This window comes from Chelon labrosus, assembly GCF_963514085.1.
Source record: "Chelon labrosus genome assembly, chromosome: 6".
NCBI classification, from domain to species: Eukaryota; Metazoa; Chordata; class Actinopteri; order Mugiliformes; family Mugilidae; genus Chelon; species Chelon labrosus.
In genome coordinates, this window is record NC_140342.1 from 22322162 (window position 1) to 22348544 (window position 26383).

Here is a 26383-nt window from a genome sequence, read left to right on the forward strand (position 1 = left end):
CTAACGCTGCTGGCTTGTATGTCCCGCTCAGCAGCTAACCATAGCTACCAAGCAACATAAAGACATCAGGAACCTGGCCTAAACAACAGCAATATGCAGCATGTCATTGGGGTTTTCAAGCGGGCACATCCCTTCACCGATGTTTCGTTAAGTTAGGCCCACGACACCTCGAGAAGGCTTAACAGTGACTTCCAGCATCCTGGAGTCACCCCCCTCCACGCTGCCACTGTGAAACCCCGTTTTCCTCACCATTAATATTAGACAACAACTAATATTTCAATAATTAGCCTAGTCCTTTTATGAATCACGACACAAACAAATCTACTGTAGTTCGCCCCGATAATGCGGACTGAACCACGAACCAATCGACTACATCTATAATGATTTGTAAACATCTATAATAATTTGTAAAAACACTAGTCACGCAGCAGCACCCCATGCTTCCTACGTGTCCAGAGCCACTCGCTCGCTCTCTCTGCTGCCCGAGACATGTTACATACCGCAGTCCTCTGGCTTTTTCCACGTATGCCCAGCTCGCTCAGAAGAGCAATCGCCGATTTTGCTACAAATCCATGGCAGCCGACTTCTACCGGGCGGAAAAAAGCTCTCCAGCCATTCTGCTCTGCGTCTGCTGCTAACTCTGCATACTTAACTCTCTTATGCTCGTTAGCCTCCTCAACTCTATCTTCCCACGGGACAGTCAGCTCTATGAAATAGACTACTTTCTCTGGCTCAGACCACAACAGTAGATCTGGCCGAAGACGGGTGCCAGCTATCTTGGTCGGAATAACCAGCTGTCCATTTAAATCCGCCCTCATCTCCCAGGCTCCTCCTACTCTTAGCTGTCCCGTGTTATGCCTGATGCCTGCTGGTCTAGCCTTTTCTCCCTCCCGTACAAACTTAATATGTTTATTCCCTCTGTTAACAGCCATGGAATTTACATTCACCCGTTTATCCTCAATTGCAGCTGCTAAGCATTTCAGTACCTGGTTGTGACGCCAGGTGTAACGTCCTTCGGAAAGACTAACCTTACAACCTGTCAGAATATGGCTAAGCGTGCAGACACAAGTGCACAGTGGGCAGGCAGCATCCTCACCTACCCACTGGTTTAGGTTCTGGGGAGTTGGCAGCACATCATAAGTAGCCCCTATCATAAATCTAATCCTGCTCCATGCTCCAAAGCTCTCTCCACTTCAACTTCCTTTTCTCCACACTCTCCCAGTTCACCCATTGACCCTGCTTAGCCTGCGACACTGCCTTAGTGCATCTTACTACTTCCTCTTGTTTCTGTACCTCTTCCACTACCATCTTTCTCCTTTCTACTGTCATATATAACAAGGCTTTACAATGTAATAAGCCCACCATGTGTGCAGTACTCACATGTTGGACAAACTGATATGGTTACTTTGCATTTTTCTTTGTGGCTGACACATAATTTAAAGATAAACGAGTCGTACGTCTGTGAGCTCTGTTGTAACAAATGGTGGAATGAAAAGGAAGAAAATAAAAGCAACAGACACATCAGTGGTTGTTGATGCCAAAGAGGTTTTCACTGAACTATTTCAGCTAAAAAAATAAACAGACAAAACTATAAAGAAAATTTTGATTATAATAAAGGCAGATAACAATACACATTACACTGAGACAACTTTAAGTTGGTCTTATTTATTAAATTGCATCAGTTTTCTTTCCCCCGTGGTGACTAATAGAAAGAAAGAATGAAAGATTCACAGATAAGAAGACTGTAGAAAGTCCAGAGGTTTTCAGAAGAGAAAGAATGGACAGACGGACTCATTAGACTCATTATTACTTTTACTAACCTCTCCTTTCACTGTCACTTCTCAAAAATTCACACTGAGTCAAAGCAAGTAAAGACATTTTCTACTAAAAATGACAATCCTTAGTAAATCCAGATGACCTAAATGTACATAATCATTTTTAACTGATCAGAATTCTGCTGGAAATTAGGTAGAGGAATACAGTATTTGTGACTGATCTTTAATTTCATTATTATGTATCTACTGTTTTACAGGGTCCAGTGCTGTGACTCCTGTGTTTGTGAAGAGAGGAGATGATGTACTTCTGGAAGTCATGGATAATGATCCAAAGGAATTTGACCTTCTTTTTTGGAAATTTAATAGAAGCAAAAATTTATTAACATATTCACCTCGTGGAAGAACAAGAGTCTCTGAAGGTTACACTGGAAGGGTTGAGTTCTCTGTGGAAAATTATTCAGTGAAACTTAAGAATCTACAAGATGCAGACAGTGGAGTTTATACAGCACATGTGATAGAGGATGAAGACCAAACATTAGCTGAATACATGGTCACAGTTCAAGGTAGGTTTCTTAACATTTCAGACACTGACAGAGAACATCTGCTGTCATGTTTCTAAACCTCCTCCACCTACTTTCCTCCATCAGATCCAGTGTCTCCAGTTGATCTGAATCCAGACTCTGTGTCCATCAGCTCAGACTCCTGTAACCTCACTGTGACCTGCAGCACAGAGGACTCAGACATCAGCAGCACTTTCAGATGTGACACCAAAACCTGCTCTCAGGAGGGAGGAGAGCAATCAAAGGTCACCAACTCTGGAGCTTCCCTCCGTGTCCACCTGTTGAATGGCACAATCATCTGTCACCATAGCAACCGAGTCAGCTGGACTCAGAATATGACACAGATTCAGGATTTCTGTCCCCTACGTGCTGGTAAGACTGACAGACTGAATAAATTCATTAATTTAATAACTGGTTTTACAGTATCTTATGGAAGGTTAGTAGTTTTGCATTTTCTTACATATTCTTATTAAGGTTTAATCGAGCAAGTGATTCTCCCTTACTGCAAAAAAGACATGTGTTCTCTAATTTTGTCTCCTAAAAATGTAAATTTATATTGAACTCATTTAAACTGTATCATCAGCGGCTGTTGCATGGCAGGCCCTAAAGGCTGTTATTAGGGGACGCATTATCCAATGCACATCATACAATAAAAAACTTACAGTTGTATGAAAAAGTTTGGGCACCCCTTAGGAAAATCATTGCATCAGTTTGTCACTTGCTGAGCTTTTGAAGCAGCAACTTATGTTATACCTTATGGAAACAGAAACATCTCAGTAGTGAAATCATTTTCATCTGTCCGATAGAAACATTTTTATGTGTATTTAAACAAAAATAGGCATGTGCATAAATTTGGGTACCCCAAAAAAATAATTCCATTAATATTTAGTAGAGCCTCCTTTTGCTGCAACAACAGCCTGTAGACGCCTCCTATAGCCACAGACAAGTCCCTGAAGTCTGGCCGGTGGTTGTTTGGCCCATTCCTCCATACAAAACGCCTCCAGTTCAGTCAGGTTTCTTGGCTTCCGTGCGTAAACAGCCTGCTTCAAATCAATCCATACATTTTCAATGATGTTAAGGTCTGGGGACTGGGATGGCCATTCCAGAAGATTGTACTTGTGCTTCTGCACGAATTCCTTGGTGAATTTTGAACAGTGCTTCGGATCATTGTCCTGCTGAAGATTCCAACCCCGGCGTAGCTTCAACTTTGTGACAGATTCTTGAACATTCTTGTCAAGAATCTGCTGATACTGAGAGGAATTCATGTGGCCCTCAACTTTAACAAGGTTTCCAGTCCCTGTGCTAGCCACACAGCCCCATAACATGATGGACCCTCCACCAAATTTCACAGTAGGCACTAAGTTCTTCTCATGGAATTCAGTGTGTTATTTTCGCCATCCTCTTGTTCTGACCAAATAACTCTATCTTAGTCTCATCTGACCACAGTATTTTTTTCCAAAATGCTTCTGGCTTGTCCAGAAGTGCTTTTGCATACCTCATGCGACTCTTCTTGTGACAAACATTCAGGAAAGGCTTTTTGTGCATCACCCTTCCAAAGAGCTTTCCCTGGTGCAAAGTACGCTGGATTGTGGAACGATGAACTACACCATCAGTTGCCAGATGTTCTTGTAGTTCTCTGGAGGTGGTCTGTGGCTTGTCTGTGACCATTCTAACCATCCTTCACCTGTGCCTTTCCAGGATTTTTTTTTTGGCCTACCACATCTTTCCTTCACAAGGACTGTTCCTGTGGCCTTCCATTTCTGCACAACATTTCTGACTGTGGAGACAGACAGTCCAAACCTTCTTGATAATTTCTTGTACTCTTCTCCTAATTCATGATAATGAATTATCTTAGTTTTTCGGTCAGTGGAGGGTTGTTTTGATGCCCCCATGTTGCCACACTCTAAAAAAGAACCTAGGAAAAGCACAGCCAGCAATAGACTTATGTCTCACTTCCTGCTTCCGGAACGCGGAGTAGGGAAATCGAACTTCCGGTCGTTGCTAGTAACGCTACTGTAACGATATCAACAATGGCAGCCTCCACCCGCAGTTGTTCTTGTAGTGTACCGGGTTGCTCTACATCAGGACGTAGACAGCCATACCTCAGCTTCCACACTTTCCCGAAGGACGAAACACTCCGCAAGTCTTGGGTGAGATTAATAAGGAGAGAGGGGCCTTCTTTTAATATTCTCCGGGGCAGCACTTTCGTTTGCAGTTTGCATTTCGACAAGGAGAGCATCTACGTCTCGCAAAGTGGTCGGAAGAAACTTAAACCAAATACTACACCAACCCGGTTTCCCTGGAATAACTGGGGGGATGATCAGCCCCGTCGCCGGTCAGTTTATGACCGTGTTAACACATGCCTAGGGGTAGCGGAGGGCGTTCAGGCTGGTGCTGAGTCTGCGGTGGAAGAGGACACACAGTCTGCTAACGTTAGCACTACCAGTTTCGGAGCTACTGAGAAACTAAATATGTATTCCCACCAATGATTGTAAATAAAACAAAATTCGATTAATTAAAAAGGATGTTTTATCTGACACATGTATTACACTTATCTCTGCTATATAAATACACTTGACTTTGACATTCAAGCTAGCTAACGTTAACGAAGGTGAGTCAGCGGAATTCAAACACAACTCTGTAATTGAAAATGAATTTCTCCCAGAAGAACTTGTATCCCTTCCTAAATTTGGACGTTTCTACTTGAGAGTGTTCATTTACAATCCGAACCACGTCGACGTAGGTGACTTCAGGCAAGTTACGGAGAGACTTGGTCCAGCGGTATTTATCGGCCTCCGCCATTGTAAAAAGCTAACCGGAAGTGCCGTCTCTCCACGGCACTTCGATATTCAATTGTTGCGTGACATAGGCCTAAGAGGCGCGTTCGACTTCATGCAGATCTGAGCAGATCTGACTTGACGTGATGCATGCTGGGTAGAACAAGTTCATTTTAACCAATCATATTCGAGATCTATGAGCATGACAACCCAGCATGCATCACGTCAAGTCAGATCTGCTCAGATCTGCATGAAGTCGAACGCTCCTATTGCCTCTGTTAAATGGCCTTTTTCATGATTGGTTCCACCTGTCTTTGTAATTGAAGCTCTCACAAGCTAGTCAAAGCCATTTTGTGCTGAAACCTGTCAGCTATAAATCCCTACAGTTCTTGAAATCAATGTGATTAAAAGGCTGCCCAAACTTTTGCACGTACCTTTCTTTACATTTTAATTTATCATAATAAAACTATGTAATGCTACTCTGAGAATTTTGTTCTGGAAAACACTCAAATGTCTACATCTCAGTAGAAAATCAAATGTTGTTGCTGTGATCTTCTTTTATAAATTTAGAGCAAATTATCATGAAATCTTTGAGGGGTGCCCAAACTTTTTCATACAACTTTAAAAAAGCAAGTACACATCCAATAATCTCTCATCTTAAATGTATTTGGACTATGGTTCCTCGAATATTTAAATTTGATCCCTTTCTAAATGTCTCTTCTAGTATCTGGTTAAACCCTAAACTACGTTTTGGTAAATTCTCCATTTATTGGAAAGTTTGGCAAGAGAATGGTGTGGTCAAACTCGGGGATCTGTATCGTGACGGTTCCTTAAAATCTTTTGGGGATTTGGTGCAACAATTTAGTATTCCTACGTCTCACTTTTTTAGGTACCTGCAGCTCCGACATATGTTGGTGGGGTTTTTTGGATCTAGTGCATAGGTTCCCCAAAAAGCAGAATTCTTTGATGAAATTCTGAAGATTTACGGAAAAAAGACATGAGGCAGCTGTCTATTATTCTCTGTTGATTCGTTCTCATGGTAATGGGCCTATGTCAGCTCTGCAGAAGACATGGGAAAGGGATCTGAACCTGACATTCAGTGATGAGGATTTGAATAGAATTTATGACAACATCAAAGTAGTATCAAGGGATGTAAGAGTACACCTTATCCAATTCAAAATTATACATCGGTTTTATTGGACCCCTTCCAGATTATTTAGATTAGGTTTATTACCGACACCAAATTGTTGGCGATGCAAATCTGGAGAAGGTAATTTATTCATGTTTTATGGTCCTGTGACAAAGTCCAACAATTCTGGGCCAATGTTTATGATAATCTGTGTGAGATTACAGGGATACAAATCCCATTCAATTTTAGATTATTTGTTTTGGGTGATCATTCAGCCCTGACAGGACAGGATAAACATATCAAACGTTTTGTCCAAACTAGTATTATGATTGGTAGACAAATACTTGTCAAGGGTGGAAGACAGAGGGGGTGCCCTCTCTGCGAGAGTGGGCTATGGAGATGGCACGTGTTGCAGCATTTGAAAAAATGTTGTTGTTAAAGTGTTACTGTTGAAATAATGAAAATAAAAAATGTTAATCTTAAAAAAAAACTCATTTTAAATTTAAATAAAGGTATCTGTCAAGACATTTAGACACAGAACCTATCAGTAAATTGTCCACTGTCACTGTGTTTTGTTTGGGTTTTCTGCAAAAATATTCAGTCTTGTAATATAATACCCACTTGTAGTGAGTACAGACTTAAACTGTTCACCTCTGGACAAAAGATCTATGTTTCTGTTCATCACCACAGAGTAACTGAGAAAACAGTTTACTGTTTAAATCTAATTTCTAGGACATAGTTGGTTAAAGGTTTAATCCTCCAAGACACGATGCTACACTAGTACACGCTAAACAATGTTGAGTGACCAGGCATCATTTTCTAATCTGTTTTTTGTTTTTCTGTACAGGGCATGAACCCCGCAACCATATTATTGTCATTGTCTTCACTGTGATACTTGTGATTGCCGTCATAGTTGTTGCTGTACGTTGTTATCTTCGTAAGAGAGGAAAATGTAAGTCCAAATGTTTATTATATCTTGAATTACAAACTAGAAAGATGAGTCTGTTTTACCTCCTGCCTTACTCATTAATAATGCTGAACCTTTCTGTATATAGTATTCATGATAGTTTACAGCTGTTCTTTAGAAACAGCAAATGTTCAGACAAGCACCTGTGTTTTAGAGTCTCTAGTCTATGTGCTGCTTTAAGCTCATTCATTCTCAGAATCCTTCACTTGTGATCATCTACATTATAAAACATCAGACTTTATAGCAGGGGTGCCCAATACGTCAATCGCGAAGGCAGTGCGGGTAGATCGCGTGCCATTGAAAATTGTTTTAGATGTTAGCCTAATCATTTAACTGTAGCACCTCCAGAACAAACAGCAAGACAAACGTTCATCTCTCTCTCTCTCTTTTTTTTTCATACTTTTTATTGCAACATGCCCTCAGCTCAGCACCACACATCCGCGGCCATGCACAACATCAACAACAACAACTCAAGAGTACCGCCTTTCAGCTGTTTTTCTGGTGCAATTCAACAATATTTCTTAAAAAAAAAAAAAGATGGATAGGGCTCTTGTAATTGTTGCTACAGTTCATCACATATAAGTAGATCACTTTGACTTGGTCATTGTAAAAGTAGCTCACAAGCCAAAAATGTGTGGGCACCCCTGCTTTATAGTGTGTGTCTGTGTGAGATTAGAATTATTTATACATGCAAGATATTTCTACTCATTGTAGGAACAGTTTAAGAAATGTGAGGGTGAAAAAAATGCAGTAATGGTCGTAGTCTGAAAAGAAAAAAATACATACAAACCTAATCACCATTCGTTTCATTTCTTCATCTCTGTCCTGCAGATGACAGAGAGAACGTAGAAAATACAGAAACTACAGTGTATGCGGTTCCTGAGGTAAGTGTCAGGTTTTGTTGGCCATTTTTTACAGTTGAGCTCTGAGCATCTGTTGGATAATCCTCTGTACACAAGTCACTGATGAATTCCTGATTTTTCTGATGAGGTGGTCTGTTTGTTGTTTGTAGACCCTGACTTCTAATCAAATAGGCCTCAGGTCCATAGACTGTATATTAAAGATGGGTGACAGGACAGCTCCTCAAAAGTGAAGCCAAAGCAAGTAGAGCTCCCCCTGGTGACTGGCTGCAATATATGTCATAAGGTCCACGTCCTCCATGTTAGTGGATGGGACTTGGGCCAAACTAAAACATTTAAGTACCCTTCAAATAAATGTTTTTCAAGAATGGTTTCTGTCATTTTAGGTAGTTAATATAATATTGATGAATGTGTCCTTATTTCTGATAAATTTTGTTTTGTAAAGCATCTTGAGACGATTTGTATTGTTATTGAAGCTATATAAATAAAATTGAATTGACTTGAATTTTAGTTGATTATTTGACACTATCAAAACAGGATGTGACATCATGATGACTACCAGGTGCCATCTTGTAGTCATCGACCTTCATGCAATGGTCCCGAAGGACCGTGAGAGTAGGAAAATAATAAGTACAGTGTATAATCCAACATTTCTTTGTAACTGGTGGAGGTAGAGCAGAGCGTAGTATTAACCAAACAAATCATCCACCAGTGGGTCATTGATAACGTGGCTCCACTCTTGGACAGTACTACTCAGACTCTTACAAGATGGTGCCGCCCGTATCCTCATAGCCTCAGTTTGACCACCGGGATGAAGTGGAGACGTGTCATCCATACTTATATACAGTCTTCTGTCTTTTTTAGCTCACACTATGTAACCTAAACTACTGGTTTCATACTAGTGAAGAAGTGCCAGTGAGATAAGAGTGGAACCAGTCCAGAGGTGTGCCAGATAGTCCAATGGATGCCAGTCTATGGAGAAGGATGGAGTGGGAGATAGTGTTGAAAGCTTCGGTCAGGTCAAGGAGGATAAGAATAGATAGGAATCCAGAGTCTGCTGCCAGGTGGAGGTCGTTGGTTATTTTGAGTAGAGCTGTTTCAGTGATGGGCACGAAAACCGGACTGGAACTGTTCATAAAGGTCATTGTCAGAGAGATGAGAGTGGAGTCGGGATGCAACTGTTTTTTCCAGGATTTTAGAAAGCAATGGCAGATTAGAAATAGGACGGAGGTTATTGAAATTGCTGGGGTCTGAACCAGGTTTCTTGAGAATCTGAGTTACTGCAGCACATTTGAGAGATGGTGGGACAGAACCAGAGGTGAGGGAGGAGTGGATGATGGTGGTGATCAGAGAAGACGGGGGGGGGGGGGACAGGCTTTGACCACGGGTGTCGGAAGGGGGTCGAGTTGACAGGTGGATGGTTTTGATTTTCTGATAAGCAACAGAGGGAAGGTGGAAATTAGAGAATGGTCGAAAGGAAGGGTGTGTGTGTACATGCATTGTAAGAGATGTGAGAGTCCAGTTGCTGATTGATAGTTTCAGTTTTACCATTGGAAAAGTTCATGAGTGAATTACATTGTTCAGCAGAGAAGAAGTGTTGGGGGAAGTTGTCCAGAGGGTGTAGGTAGTTGTTAAGTAGAGAAAACAGAGTCAGAGTGTTCCCATCACCGGCGGTGATAAGACCTGCATAGTGTTGTGATTTGGCTGTGTTGATTGAGTCCTTATAATGGAGGATGTGGAGGTGATACATTTCCTTATGAACAGTGAGACGGGTTTTATTGTAGAGATGTTCCAGTTGTCGTCCTTTAGTTTTGAGGAGGCGGAGTTGAGGTGTAAACCAGGGGGCAGAGCGGGTGAATGATACAGTCTGGGTTTTTATGGGAGCAAGTGAAGTCAACAGTGAGTGGAGACTGGTGTTGTAGAAATAAATTACTGCTCATTGGTATGAAGACTAAGAATAATATGAGCATAAGACTCAGGTCAAATCTGCACTCATTGTCTTTTGTTGCCATGGTCACAGAAAAGTTTAGTTTCTGAAGGATACAGGTGATTGAACCCTTGCTAAAAATGACAACTGTCTTTTTTTGTTTTTCTTCAAGGTTGAAACCGCCCAAGCTCTGAATCAGCGTTCAGCAGATGATGATTCAGGGCTTTCTCCAACCTCCACCTACTGCTTGGTTGGGCCTCATGCTGGACCCAAAGGATCCACTAAGACTAAAGACAAGAATCTGCCAGAGAGCCTGTATGCAACGGTAGAAAAGCCTGTCAGGTCCTGAGAGAAATCATCAGGATATACTGTATATATTCTACATACTGGTGTTAACATAACCCTTGCCCTGACATGATCTGGGCTTCATAGTATTGTACATACAGTAGATATTAAAGTTACACTGATGCATAAAACCAAAGAAAAGTGTTACAAACAGGATCATCACTGTAGTGAACACCTTTTAAAATGATTTACACATTTCTAACATACAAAAACAATAAAGGAATATGTTGTGTTGACAATAATGGACAAAATGATTGTTCCACTTTGAGCATGAAACAATTTCCAGTACTTGAATGTGGGTGTGAATCAACAAATCACATTTGATATTTTATATACCAAAGAAGATTGTATTTTAACTAAAAATCATATTTTAACACATACAATTTCAATTTAATTATGTTGTGATTTATAAGCAGATTTTAACATGTAGTTGTGTTGTGCTGCACCAGAAATTAAAGTTTGTAGAATCAAATCCATGCTCCTTGTGAAGCAATGTGGTTGTCCTGATAGCAATGAACAAAGTGATGCTCCTACATGTGGATGTGGGTTAGAAGGCCTTGCACTGTTATTGTAATCAGAAACAATGTATGTGCTGCTGTATTCTTATCATCTACTACATTTCATGTTTTTTTTATGTGTAGTTTTTCCACATTTTTTAAGATACTCAAAGTTTAGGTTATAACTAACATGACTGCAAACAAAGAATGTTGTATTTGAACAAAACTATTTCTCAGCATAGTATTTTTTCTAAAGACTCGATAGTCCACTTAAAACTCAAGTTATTAGAGTCAAATACTTTGTAATGTTTATAAATATGCCATGCAATGTTGTTGCTGTAAAGCTTCAGAGTATTGCTTAAACTCGTGAATGTTCTTCATTACAGAGTTATTAAATATTTTTGTAGAACATATTTTGTGGTGCCTTCACTGACTGTGTTGCTATAGATATATCACTGATTCCAAGCTGAAAATGTTACGCATTGTTGGGCCTGTGTACTATGGCACTAAATACTGGGGTTTGGCTATCATGAATAATTAATAATTATCAAAAATAATTATTATTAAATAATTGGATCTAAATTACTAGATCACCTCAGGGCACCACCCTTCTGAGAAGTTAAAGATAGCCAATTAATCCAATCAGTCTCATAATATTTACTAAATTGTAAATTTGGATTTCTGATTAATAATTAACTTAATAACTATAACCAAAATGACCATGTTAACAACTAGTTAAAGTTGAAGGAATTTGGAGTTCTTGACATTGTAGAGGTTGGCAATATTCATTCTTGTGCAACATTAAACAGACAACAGGTATGTTTAAAAGACATTTATTAACAAGAATAAAAGTAAAACAAACGATCTAATGACAGTGTACTTTATACAGGTGTGTGTGTGTGGGTGTGTCAAAATGGCCACTGGGGCCTTGAGGCTTTGAACAAAGAGAAAACAAGATGGCTGCTGAGTAAGGACACTCAGACCATGTGCTGTTTGTATGTGGGATGTGATAAGGGTTCATGAGGTGCCAGGTTAAAGGAAGAATAGTTAGTTTAACATGCAAGAGACCCTGAGTTTATGTGTTGCATAACCTAAACTAATATCAAATCACTATACTATAACCTTACGATCACAACAACTCAGTGAAAACAAATATCACATCAAATCAACGTTTCTAGTTCTATGCTTAGCTTAGCTTGAGGTGGTTAGCACTGATGCCTCACAGCGAGAAGGTCCCGGGTTTGAATCCATGGGCCGACTGGGCCTTTCTGTGTGGAGTTTGCATGCTCTCCCTGTGTCTGCGTGGGTTCTCTCCGGGTACTCCAGCTTCCTCCCTCCATCCAAAGACATGTTCGTTAGGTTAATTGGTGATTCTAAATTGGCTGTGTGTATGAATGGTTGTCTGTCTCTCTGTGTTAGCCCTGCGATAGACTGGAGACCTGTCCAGGGTGTACCCTGCCTCTCGCCCGATGACAGCTGCTCCAGCAGACCCCAGGAATTAGCGAATTACAGAAGATGAGTGAATGAATGCTCCTGTAGTTGGCGGTTCCTGATCGAAGGGCCGAGCTGGGAAAAGTTGGAAGTCTTTGCTGTTTGCTCCTGATGGTAGACGTTGGAGGGAAACCAGCCGCTCCTTGAAGTCCTTTGAAGTAACTTGTTAGCAGCTCGGTGCCAATTAGCCGTGGCTCCTGTTGGTTGGGTTTAGCTTGCAAACCTTCTCAAGGATCTCACTTTGCTGCTGTAAGGAGAACAGGCCTGGAGTAGCCGCTCTTTGTTAGCAGGCTACCTGACACCCAGGCGCAGCTGAGAAGCTGGGGGTCTCCACATGGAGGTGTGGGGAGGAGTGAAGGAGAAGAGAGAGGAGCGGTGGAAGAGATAGAACACAGGCCAAACAGAGCATTTTATATGACCTGATGACCTCAAGGGTCACATGCCACTGTCATCCAGTGAACTGCTGGATCAGTTTTCACACCTAGAGGATTGTGGGACTTTCCTTTGTTTCCAAGACAAAGAACACTGTTAACCCGAAAGTTCATTCAATGCAAACAGTTTGAGTAAATACCACTTTTAAAAATGAGTTATACTGCATTACTCAAACAGTATGAGTATATGAAGAGTGTATGAGTCTTTGGATGTACTCATTTTTGTAAGTTTACCAAACTTAAACTATCAAGTTTTACTTCAGGCCACGGTGCTGCTCTGTTGTGATTGGCTCAAAACTTAGGACAAGTCTGTGCTTGTCTGTTGGAGGTTGCAGAGAAAGTTGCGCCATTTTTACACTGCGTGCTCCTTGGACAACACATTTTCTGCCTGCATTTTGCTGTTTTTAGCAAGTCTTTTAACATTAACCTCATCTGTCCTACTTTTTTGTTTTAAACCCATATTAAAATGCCATGGAAAAGCAAGTACTGCCCTCTCATCTGTGAGAAGAGAGTACAGCTTTTTAAACATTATAGGCTAAAACACGGGTATTTCAATTCACTCCATAGCCATTTATCCCACTTTCACACCAGACGTGTGGATCAACCGCAAACTGCAGGCTCTCAAGTTTGTCATGTGAATTTCTTGGAGCCTGCACTGAAACTGAATACTTGGCTCATCTGCACAGTTCTCAAAACAACAAGCAAAACTGAGCTTATTTCATATTTTTCAGGTGCACTTGGAGTTTAACAGGCCTGTTGGAAGAAATCTTAAAGAAGAGTTCTTCGGCGTTCTTGATGGTTTGTTTCCAAGCTTGATGGAAATCTTCAAGAGGAAGACAACGGTGGGTTGATATTTCTGTTTTTTCTCGTAATGATATTGATGGTTAGTTCACACATATTACAAAAAATAATTCTCCCACCTTCACTTGGGGTACTTCTCTATATGAACAAATAAGATATAAGTGTGTGTTATATCTCTTTGCAGACCACTGAGCCAACAACCACTGGATGTCTAGATTGTTGCACATTACATTGCACTCAGTGGAGCAAATTTTCTTGCAGTTGCTCATTTTGTTTGTTACTTGTGCTGCATGTGTCTAATATTGTTTGTTTTACTGAAATAATTCTACAGAGAACACATGTTAGAAAGTTGCAGTTTCTTTTTAAACAACTCTTGTCCTCACTGCACAGTTGTTCTTAATGTCTGCTTTGTTGTGCGTGTTTTTTTTTTTCCATACTTGAAAATTCCAGCAATTCCAGCAAGCAACATGCGCATCGAGCACGTCAGCGGACGGAGCGCCCTGTACATGCGTGACCTCTGGACCACTTTTCTGGGGATGCAGTGGCATCACAAGTTCTTCCTGTTCACTGCCACATTTGCAGGTGTAGGATATTATACAGAACACGGTTGAAATCAATTTATCAGTCTCAGTTAACTAATTTGCATATCTGAAGGAGTGAATCCTTTTCTACAATTTGTACCATTCATTCTCTGCCGTAAAACAACATCACAAACAACTTCTTAAGTGTGAACAAATATTTATTTAATAAAGTGACAACTATGAATAAATGAGGGACTAATAGAATATATGCATGTGTAATCAAATAAAACGAATATGATAAGGTATGGAATAATTAATTTTTGGAGCGATGGTGAGAGATGGAGATGTTTTAAGGTTTAATATAAAGGGAATGGATTTGATATCTAATCAGTCTTCTCTAAAAGATGTTAGTAGGGAGTTTCAAAGTAGTTAACTCTTTGTCTTAAGTGGTAGGAGCGATTCAGCCTACTTTTGTAGAGTCTTCTTGGCACGGTGATGACGAAGCACCGGGGTGACGAGGTGGTGACGAAGCGGCACAGCTGATGCAGGCCTCTCTTAGAACTTATAAATGATGTTGGTTAGTTCTTCGGTTCGTAGAGTATAAAAATGCAGAGGTGGAAAGTAACGAAATACATTTACTCACGTTACTGTATTGAATATTTTTTTGTGTATTTTGTATTTTTCAAGTAGTTTTTAAAATCGGTAATTTAAATTTTACTTGATTACGTTTTGAGTGAAGTATTGTATTTCGCTACATTACAAATCCCATCCGTTACTGAGTAAAAAAAAAAACAACTTTGACTAACGAAAACCGAAAGGAAGACAAAAAATCGCGCCCAGAACCACTACAGTGAGTGACGTATGGTCAGCATGTAGGCTACCACTACCAAGCGCCAAGTCTTTCTGTAGGAGATTGAGAACGAGATGGAGGTGGATCAGAAGAGCGACGACGGTTCAGAGACAGTTTCACTAGAAATGCTAGCTGAAACATCAAATTCTGCTGCCCAAAACAACGAAAATCCTTGGCCACATTTGAAAGACTGTTTTTCATTTAAGTTCAAGAGGGCTAACAGTATCATCATGCAATGCCAAATGTGCCTGCCAAAGGTGACTGAACTGGCAGCATTCAATAACTCCACATCTAATCTGCGGAAGCATGTTTTGGTAAGTATTTGTGGTTTGGTACATGAAGTTTTCATGACTAATAGCAAATTGCCAATTAGCAAAACAACCTGTTTCATGCCATTGCTAATTTTGTCTAGCACTAGCAACCCGTAGGACAACGTAGGCTATGTTGGACACTGGCTAAATTAATTCACATACTTCTAATTAGCTCATATGGGCTAAGGTGTGTAGAAGCTAGCTGCTAGTGTGAGCTGTGAACATTAGCCTCGGTTGAACAAATAGGCTGGGCCCCACCGAAACAGTTCCTTTTTAGAGAGAATTGTAGTATGAGGCACTTTGCCTGCTGTGACACTGATAATTGTGGCGCTTCCGTCCTTTATGCTTTTTTACGAATGTTTGACTTGAGTAGACTACACATAAAGACCCTAGCTTGCATTTTGGCGAGAGTTACGCTTTAAACTGTTTTAACGTTTACTTTTGTTCAGGAATCTCTGTTAGCAAGAAGTGTGCTTTATGAAATGTAATAGATAAAATGTAATGACTATAGAAATAGAAAACTTTTATCTATCTTTGTTTTCATTTCAGTGTGTTTTAATGAACACTACATTGATTGATGTACTCATGAAAGCTTTTTCTTTCTTCACAGAGGAAACATCCATCTAAGCTGACGGCTTTCAATCATGCAAAGAGGGGCCATCAAACCCCAAATCCACAAGCACCAAAACCAAGCAAGCAGGCAAAAATATCAGATGCAATGTCGGTGGGAGGCAACCGCCGTGTGACACAGGGAAAGATCGACAAGCTCATTATTAATTTAATTTGTGAGGGTCTTCATGCATTTTCTTTAGTTGAACAACCTGCTTTTAAAGAGCTAGTAGTGGCACTCAATCCCCACATCAAGGTCATTTCCAGACCCACAGTCCGGACTAGAATAGAGGGATCTGCTAATGAAATGAGGAAGAATGTGATATTGCAACTTAGTGAAGTCAGCTATGTTGCCACCACCACAGATTGTTGGATAGCGCACCAGCAAAGTTTCATTGGGGTAACAGCTCATTGGATAGATGAGGGAACCTTAGAGAGGAGATCCGCTGCACTGGCATGCAAGAGACTAAAAGGGTCTCACACCTTTGATGTTGTTGCAGGTGCACTTGATGACATACACTGTCAATATAGAATAAGGGGGAAAGTGGTAAGAACCACCACAGATAGTGGCTCAAACTTCATTAAAGCATTTAGTGTGTTTGGTGAGCAGAGCCAGTCTGAGGATGCAGAGTCAGAGTCCCATGGAGGAGGCCCATGTCAACTACCTAGACACCTGCAGCATCCTGGAGAAAGACAATGGTTTAGAGTACCAGCTTCCCACACACCAAAGGTGTGCATGCCACTTGTTAAACTTAGTTGCCACAACAGATGCTGACATGGCAGAAAAGAAGAACGATACATACAAGAGACTATCACGTGCAGCCTTTGGGAAATGCCAAGCCATGTGGAACAAGACGGGTCGTTCATACATGGCAGCAGAAGTTGTGGAAGATAATTGCCAGCTCCAACTCATACGGCCAAATCAAACACGGTGGAAATCAACGTTCATGGCCGTGGAGAGACTCATACGGATCATACAAGAGAAAGGGGAGGAGGCAATCAGGAATGTTTGTGAAGAATTCAAATTGAAAATGTTTTTATTAGCATTTTAACAGTATGAAACAGTACAGTATCAACAGTACTGACATTTTATTTTGGTAATTTATGGAGTCAAATACTTTATTGGGCCTTGATTTGCTTATTAATAACAACTGTTGTTTATGTTTGAAGAACAGAAGGATGGCCCTCAGAACCAACAATTTATGGCACTTTCAATTGATTGTTTGAAAAAGTTTTATGGGATGGTCTGAACTAAAATTGCACATTATACCTTTCTAAGGGTCTTACATGTCATGTGTGACATGTGTTATGTTGTCATTACATGTGTATACATTTGTATAGATTTTTATACATTTGTATAGATTGTTCTCTAATTAAAAACTAAACAGTTTTGAATGTATGACCCCTTGTCCTATTTTCACTACATGGGAGAGATCCCCCTCCCCGTTCTACAGGTTTTTTTTTTTTTAAATGTAACTAAGTAACTTTTACTTAAAATACATTTTAAATTAGCTACTTATTACTATTACTTGAGTAATTTTTCAGATGGGTAGTTTCATTTGTACTTGAGTAATATTTCATCCAAGTTTTGGTACTTTTACTTGAGTACGATATTTTAGTACTTTTTCCACCTCTGATAAAATTAATAAAACTAGAAAAAAAAATATTCAAGTCACTACAAAAATTGTACGTCGTGGCAAAACGTCCGACGAGAAACAAACAGAGCTTCAGATTGCCGCGGAACAATTTCAAGCTGTTCTTAAAACAAAGTTATTAGGTATAAATGTAACTACGTCCGTAATGAAGAAAAGAGCGAGCTCGAGGAGCAAAAATAAAAGCATGAGTAGAAAAGTGCGGAGAAAGAACGGAGAAAGAAGAATGGAGAAAAGGGAGCGTTTCTCTGGTTTTATGGGTTAATTATGCAGGGCGTGTTTGGATCGGGTTTCCAGATCCTTCGCGCGGAAAGAGAACAGAACGCCTATTTCTTTGTCTCAAGATATCTTATTGCCTGATTTTCTTAACCTCCTCGATATTATTTAATTTAACCATTCCATCACTCATCATGGCTCGTTAGCAATGTTTTCCTATGCAGTAACAGTCAACATTACAACACGACAAGATGACATCTGGATGGCAAAATCAAAATAACTCAAAAGCATCACCAAATTAATAAACTCGAGTTCTCTTCACAGTGACATTTTGCTAATAATAAAAGGTTGGAGTTTCTAAAATAACAATCTCAACAGTTATAGCTTACACTAATAGGTTATTATACCAATAGCATATCCAAAGTTCCACATGCTTCAACTTCAACAATGATTAAAACAAAGAAAATACTTTTAAAGATAGCCACTTGATGGCAATGTTGATCCATCCTTACCATGACAAATTATGTGAATTTGGGCTAGCTTTATCGTACAATGATCAAAATCGTCTCATTGTGATTGTAAGCGCTTCCTGAACAAAAATATATAACTTACCAGGTTATTACAATTTTTTTTTTTCATATTATCAAACTTAGGTGCTTTTTCAGAGGAAAATGCAGATCAGAGTCTGGTCCTGGGGAAAGAAAGTTATTTACGACCTTATCTGTGTTCGCTCCTCTGAAAACTCTCGGAGGGGGGAAGCAAAACCTGTTATAGTGGTATGTTTACGTGTGTCTCTGAAAAGAAAAGTTAATGAATACAGATTTAAAACATAATTAGTATCACATTAAGGCTTCTTGATTTTGTCCATTCTAATCCAAAAGGTGAGTCTTTCATTAAGAGCCCCCTTTAATTCCTAGGATCGTGTTGATGTCTTCTCAAGTGGAAAGAGGAAGATTAGAAGAAAAAAGAGGGTGTGAAATTCCAGAGAATTGTAAATCTGTCCCTTTTGGCTCAGGTGACATCCAGAGCATCAGGGAGGTCCAATAGCGTGGGCCTGTCCAGCGTTTGGACATGGCACCTTTATGGCTAAGGTGTAAAAAGTTGATCTGTTAGGAGAGTTCTTCTGCAAAACAACTTCGTAAATTTAAATTCCAGAGAGGGGGAGAATAGAGAGGATAACAGAACCCCCTACACAGGAACCTGGTTTCTGTTTGGAGTTGTTATGGCCCAGCTCTGAGACCATAACAAATAAGGGAAACACACGGGGAGTTACATCAAAAGAAAATATTTATTTTAACAAGGATGAATTCCAAAAGGAAATATTAACCATATTGTTCAACAAAATGAAACTACCAACCTAGATCAACCTAGGAAAATGCAAACTAAACCATACAAGAAATTAGAAGAACTCAAATCAAGATAGCATGGTGTCCAGGACAGAGCAAGAGAGAGAATGAGTTCGCAGGAGGGTGGGGTTTTATGGGTCTGGATACAGTGGCCAGCTGCCTCCAATCCCATAATGGCAAACCAGCTACCAGCACCCTGGAAAACAAAAGAGAAACACAAACACCAACACAAACACCAACACAGCAAAGGCCCTGGGGCCGTCACAGGGTGCTCTGGTACCTGGTGGCGCTGGTGCACGGAGACCTGCTGGGTGAGAGGGCAGGGGAATTTTAGATTTTAGTCTACAGATCCACTCGCCTCTCTGTAGAGAGTTTTCATAGGGAAGCTTTAGGAAAGGTAGTTTCAACAGGAACTGAAATGATGGCTTATCTGGAATTAACAGAACATAGTTTCTGGAAGTGCTTTTGAGCATTTCATTGCATTTATTATTTTCTATGACACACACACGCACACACAAGGAACAACTAATGAAACAATATGCAAAATCAAAGGGGTGGACAAACTCTCCCCATACATCTTCTCAGAAACTATAGGTCTCAGAAATAACTCAGAACAAAATTGTGTCTGCACAGACACTAAATGCTAATAATAATAATAATAATAATAATAATAATAATAATAATAATATATAATCTAAAAACAATACTAAAAGGACACTGATAACATCTAGCTGCCAGTCTACCAGTGTCAGTTAAGCATTAGCATATTTCTCTGGGTGCAGAAGTTTTAAAACCACATACTCTGGTTTTAGCTCAGAATCTTTTGTTGGTCACATGGTATGACCTGTTGCAATGCAGACTGCTGTTTCACACCAAAGAGAAGAGACCACATGAAGGTGTGAGAACGGTAGAACAAACTGCAAAAACATTATGTGCAACATGGGAACTCCAGACATGTAATCCTCTGTTTTTAATCATATTTGTGATAGTTTCTGAACAAGTGAAACACAGGTTAGTTGCTAAACAAATAAGTAAATACAGGCCTGTGTTGTAAAATTAAAATACATGAGGTCAGGGGCCCAGCCTGGCACTATGCATCTGCACATACAGACATTCACTGAGGGTGAGTTATTTCTAGATGTGACTTAGATGTTGGTGTTTATTGTATACTGCGACCTGCATAAACCTAGCCTTATAAATAGACATTAGAGTTAATAGGAAGTGATGTTATTTTCAGTCCGACTTCCACCACAACGCTCTTCCTCTTGTGGTTGCTCTACAGCTATGTGTTCTGCTAAATGTTGCATGTCAGTAGAATCTGTCTCAAGGCACTCTTTAAATAGTCTCCATACCATAATAAAAATATAAACGCTGACACAGGTTAGAATAAGCTGAATGCTGCAACTGTGTCCCTCCAGAGTTTGACCCTCCATCAAACCACACGCCCTGTGTGATGCAGATGCAGACACTAACGGGAGCGTTCCTCTTCTCCCTGGAGTCCCAGACGACCATTGGTTATGGTTTTTCGCTGCATCACCGAGGAATGTCCAGCTGCCATAATCCTCCTCATAGTCCAGCTGGTCCTCACCATGCTCATGGAGATCTTCATCACTGGTACCTTTCTGGCCAAGGTAGGCACAACATAATTGCAAAGTGAGATACAGTGAAAAGAGAGTACTGCCTTATGAATAAAGATCCATGCAGCTTTCATGCTTCCTAAATGAGACTAAAAGCTGAAGTATGTCTCCAGTCTTAACTCGAGCGTAACTGTATTCAGTTTGTTGCTGTGTGCATTAATCTGTTTCCATATTAAGTTGGTGTTTTTTTCCTCTGGGTTACTGCCCTAGCAATGCCTGTCCCTTTGGCTCCCATTTGCTCTCACCCACAGCTTCCTACAAACATTTACTTAATGAACATGTGAAAAAAATAAATAAATAAATCAAATGCATGAATCTTTTCGAAGATTGTCAGAATAATTTAGTTTTCTGTGATCAGGTTGCACGGCCAAAGAAGCGAGGTGAGACTGTGAAGTTTAGCCAGCATGCTGTGGTGTCAACCTTTGAGGGACGACCCTGTCTGATAATCCGGGTGACCAATATGAGTCTTTTGCTTGGGTGTCAGGTACGTTGTGTGGAGATGGAGATAAAGAGGAATAAGATTCAGTTCTACATCTAAAGAACTGACACTGAAGTCAATTGCTAAACCCATTTAGCTGGAACAACTTCTCAGGTGACTGGAAAACTGCTCCAGACGTCTCAAGGAAGGTGAGACGGTTTGTCTGGATCAGAGAAACGTGCCCTTTCAAGTGGACACTGCCAGCGACAGCCCCTTCCTCATCCTGCCCCTCACCTTCTACCACGTCATTGATGACAACAGCCCCATGCGAGTGTGGCGAGGAGCGGGGGTAGTTTTTGCAATGTTAAATAAGGGGAGACCGACAAGGCCACCTGGGGACTTGCATCTCAGGATATAAAAAGCAGAAAACTAAACTAAGGTGATGCAAAGAATAAGGACACAGGTTTGTGACTGAGGAGGCAGAGACAGTAGATAAAGCAAATCATTTTTTATTGAATTTAAATAAATCCGGGATAAACCCAAGACTGGAACTGTGGAGAAAACAAGATAACAAAGATAACAAAGTATGCAAAAATAACTTTAATAATAATCTAAAAGGCCAGCTACAACAAGGCTAAAACTCTAATCACTACAACCAATAGCCAACATCAGTAGGCTGGGGCCTCACTGGGAGGCAGACTATAGGTTATGTGCGCCTTCCCAGTGGCCTGGGGTACAACACTAAAATAATCACTACAAAACATGCATTAAAAGTGGCCCAGTGCCTACTTGCATGGTATGGGAGTGAGGTCCTGACCACGATGCCTAGCCTCCCACTTGACGACACCCAGGCCACACTGAAAATCAACAAAAAGGCACAGCAAAAGCCCACAACCCAATTGATAGTTAAACAATATCTTAAAACACACAACTCAAGACCAGGAATCAAACAAAAGGGTACTTTAAACAAACTTAATAAACCTGGCCCAAAGAGAAAAGCAAACCTAACAAAAATAGCAGAAGAAAGGACAGAAAGCTGGACAAGCAGCAGAACAAGAAAAGAGAACAGCAGATGAGCCACCCTCAGGCTACCACCACCAGGGACCAGCAAGAGGCTGAACTGAGCCACCTGAAGCATTTTATACTGTACCTGGCAGACCACCATGGTTTCAAAACCCAGTTTATTCATCCTCTCTAACGTGTCATTCATACCACTGTGGACACAAATGTTTTCATTCTTGTTTCTTAAAATGTGGTCTATGGACAGAGTCTGTTGTGTTTCTCTCTAAGCCATGGCAACTGTTTGTGTTTCCGTTCATTTTGAGGAGAGACTATAAGCTGTTATTTGAACAGTTACTGTGTCACAGTCCTTTCTATGGTGGTAGGATTTTGGTCCGGTTTGACTCAGATATTGACCATACTTTGTTCAGACAAGAGCGTTTCAATCAAACATCTGCCTTGAGTCAGATTAACACTACATGTGAGGATACACAGGATTCTAACTTACAGACTTAAATAAATGCAATGTTTAACTGTATTAACGTGATCAAGTGAAATTCTAATGAAACACTCCAATTTCCACATTTAAGAGGTATCATATAGTGATTTATAGTTGAGTAATGATAACAGCTAATGATACAGGAATATCCTATATTCAAATTAAATGTTTACAAACCTATTTTTAGTGTAGTTCTAAAAAACAAAATATTGCATTTTATGCCGATAAGAACGTACTTTGTGATACTGTGGAGTTTAAAAATATCCCTGTGTTAACCTTCCGAGAACAGATGTAACAAGATCTGCAGAACCACAGTAGTTCCTCTTTTTGTGCTTTGCTTCACTCTTCACTCGCTCTCAGAAAAGAGAAGTGTCCTGTAGTGATCATACCTTATTTCTGAAATCAATGTAATTAATATACAATGAATGCATCATTTTACTTCATCTTTTGTTCCTCCATTGGGCCTGCATTGCCACATGCTTGTGTGTTTTCTCCCGTCTATACCAATGCTGGTTTGCCTCCTTATGAAGATCCACAACATGCAACCAAATACTCACCCCCATCTTCAAACCAGCCAGCCCCCAGCATGGGTACCAGAGCAACGGAGGCGGAACAGTGTCGGAGGTGTCCGATCCAGAGAAGATTCGCCTGGAGCAGAGCTACAGGGAGCAGCGAGGGGAGGACCGTGGTCGGGTCAGGGTCGGGCAACGTGTGAAGAGATAGTCTGCTTAATAAGGGCGTATTTCATAGAAAGCAACACAAGGAGACTGTGAAGATGGTCTCTTTAGATAATTTTGAACGCACAGTCTAACTGCAGCTTTATACAGTGGAGTGTGGTGAGAGCCCATTCACCTCACACTACTATACTATTTACACTTTTTCCACTAAAAAAATGAATAAATTGAAAAACAAAACATAATGTGGGAAGGAGATTTCCAGAGAACCAAAAAATCTAGATTTAGAAGTGTATGAAGAGGTGGTTGGGGCACGATAGTATGACAAAGTGAACAGAAAACAGCCACTCATAGATTTCTATTTTACTTCATCTGTTGGTGGAAACCTGAAACAAATATGACTAAGGCCTGTTAATGACCACATACTAATTGCGTAAAATGTGCTTGTCACAAACACATGGCTCAGCACAGAAGATACAGTTCTTCAGGTCAGCACTCAGTGGTCCACAACTGGCCCTATTTGTACACATTTTAGCCAGAGAAGACAGTTGGCAGAGATGAGTAGAGGAAGTGTCTGTGTAATAATGGAAAACCCTTCTCTCAGCATATGTCTATGAGAGGTTCTCAGCCATTCAAGTCAAGGTACAACCGAAAAACAGGCAGACACGAGGGCAGCTGGGCTTGTGAGATTTCTTGGCTTCCTTTGGAGTTACGGAAGATGTTCTGTCCCAGCAAAACTGTCACTTGTATCCAACAAACCTGCACTCTGGAGGAAGAAGAGAGCTTGGAAGCCATAAAATATTCTTCCTCTCTCCATGTCACCCTGCAGCAATGTTACATCATCTGTAACCACAGCAATACAATCAGCTGGAAACAGGACAAGAAGGAGATCAAATCCTACTGTGGGACAGGTAAGATTGAAAAGGTGTAAAGATGTAAATTGTGCTCATTTTAAAGACCTTGGCATATATTGAATTGTAGCGTTGGTGGGATATATTTTTTCTGTTAAACATTGTAGCTTGTCTCCATGTCCCACTGGCTTTTCAGAGCACTTGGAACAGTTCTCACATGATTCTTTTTTCGCAAATGTACTGCCTTTAATAGCTACAGTATGTTTGTGAGAAATTTTCTGACACTCTGTCACGAGTTACTTGTCACTTATATGCATGCAATGCTTTGGAAAAGAAAAAAAAAGATTTGGTGCTGTTCTGTAAAGAGCTTAAAATCTTAAAAAAATCTCATATCTATGTGCTGAAGCTACTGGACACTGAATTTACCTCAGGATAAATAAATTATCAATCTGTATATCTGTTTTACTTGACATATAAAGGATTGTTGTTTTCCATGTATTATATTTTTTTTATGAGTTTAACTTAGGAGGTTATCATGACTGTAGCCTGTTTTGCTTGTGAAGTGTAATAGTGGAATAGAGGCCCACAAACAGCATCTTGTATAGGGTCCCCACAAAGCTAAAACACTTCTGCCGTCACTGACTGTAACGCCTGTAGGATATATTGAACAGGAAGCTACATCTTTTCATTCTCTCTCATGAACTGGCTCGCACACTTCCTTAAACTGGATCGCATGTGTTGAAATGGCACATATATTCTTCTTACTGGCTGTTTTCGTGCTGTATTCAAGTCAAATTCAAGGTAAAATCTTATTTTTGTACTAATAGTTGATGTTTTGTATCTTTTTAATTTTAAAATCTGCTTTTCGTACAATAGCGTTTTTGAAACTTGAAAATGATGTAAACATTAAAGTATTATATGTCCATAGTACATTGTAACCGTAACTGTTTCTTGAGAGAAAGGAGACATGTTTCTGTTGGAGTTTGTCTTGTCTAAGAATTTAATTTAAAATAACAGTGTGTAACCATTTCCTGGGTTCACAGCTTAAAATAGCGCCACAACAAATTTAGTTTTTCATGACGAAGTTAAAGTTAGAACTTTATAACCATTGTCACTTCATCTCCTGAGTTACTGGCAGTACTATCATACACCTTAAATAATACGCAGGTTTTAGCTATAGATCGTGCTTTTTAGTGGAATCAGTAAAACATGTTGAGCATGTACATCCGATCTTTCAGGCATGATATCTTTAACGTATATAAAACATCCTGTAGTCAGACGGTCTCTGCTTGACTGATCTTCCTCAAAATAAGAGTTTAAAATTGAACAGAATACCAGTGAAAAAAAGACACAAACTATGTTCAGTGCTACTTTATGATAAAATACAGCATGAAATTAAATCATACAATTCTTTATATATGTACAGCATATGTAGAAATATATCAGGTGATATATCAGGTGACTCCATCTGCTAGTGATCTAGAAAACTAATATGAGAATTACTATAGTTCATAAACAAAATGATATACAATGCTGTGTATATATAACATGTTTAATGTGTAGATTGTACAAATATAATTCGTGGAGCAGCAGGTGGAGAGCTCCTAGAAACCCACTGTGAGCTCTCCTCCTGCCGTTTGATGCTGTGAACTGCAACTACTGACTAAATAGCTTTCATACACCGATCAGGCATAACAGCAGTACTCACACGTCTGCCGTAAAGCAGAACTTGGACAAACTGACATGGTTACTGTTTGTTTGCATGTTTCTTTGTGAAAAAAGATAAAGATACAAAACCCTATAAAGAAAAAAATCATTATAATAAAGATGGGATAATAATACACAGTACACTGAGACAAATTTAAGTTGGTCTTAGTCGTTCAGTTGCATCAGTTTAGTTTTTTCCCGTGGTGACTTGTAGAAAGAAAGAATGAAAGATTCAGATTCACAGAGAAGAAGACTGTAGAATGGACAGATGGAAAATGTTTATTATATAAAGACTTTTGCTGACCTCTTCTTTTCACTGTCACTTCTCATAAATACACACTGAGTCAAAGCAAGAAAAGACATTTTCAGTTAAAAAGGAGAATCCTTAGTAAATCCAGATGACCCAAATGTACATAATCATTTTTAACTGACCTTTAATTTGATTATTATGTATCTACTGTTTTACAGGGTCCAGTGCTGTGACTCCTGTGTTTGTGAAGAGAGGAGATGATGTACTTCTGGAAGTCATGGAT

General features: G+C 39.9%; 1 protein-coding gene and 1 pseudogene across 2 annotated transcripts in view; both read left to right on the forward strand.

The window, feature by feature from the left end:
* The window catches only part of LOC311489375 (ATP-sensitive inward rectifier potassium channel 10-like), a 120995-nt pseudogene that overhangs the window by 11137 nt on the left and 83475 nt on the right, over positions 1–26383 (forward strand). The window contains exons 2-3 of the transcript in view: positions 19334–19376; positions 20484–20696. The product of the transcript in view is annotated as an ATP-sensitive inward rectifier potassium channel 10-like (transcript). The remainder of the gene's footprint in view (positions 1–19333; positions 19377–20483; positions 20697–26383) is intronic.
* On the forward strand, positions 2411–11323 carry LOC311489377 (uncharacterized protein). Its single transcript, XM_084546442.1, has 4 exons — positions 2411–2707; positions 7089–7193; positions 8040–8092; positions 10168–11323. The coding sequence occupies exons 1-4, from the start codon at positions 2671–2673 to the stop codon at positions 10342–10344; spliced, it is 372 nt and encodes a 123-aa protein (XP_084402568.1). The 5' UTR covers positions 2411–2670; the 3' UTR covers positions 10345–11323.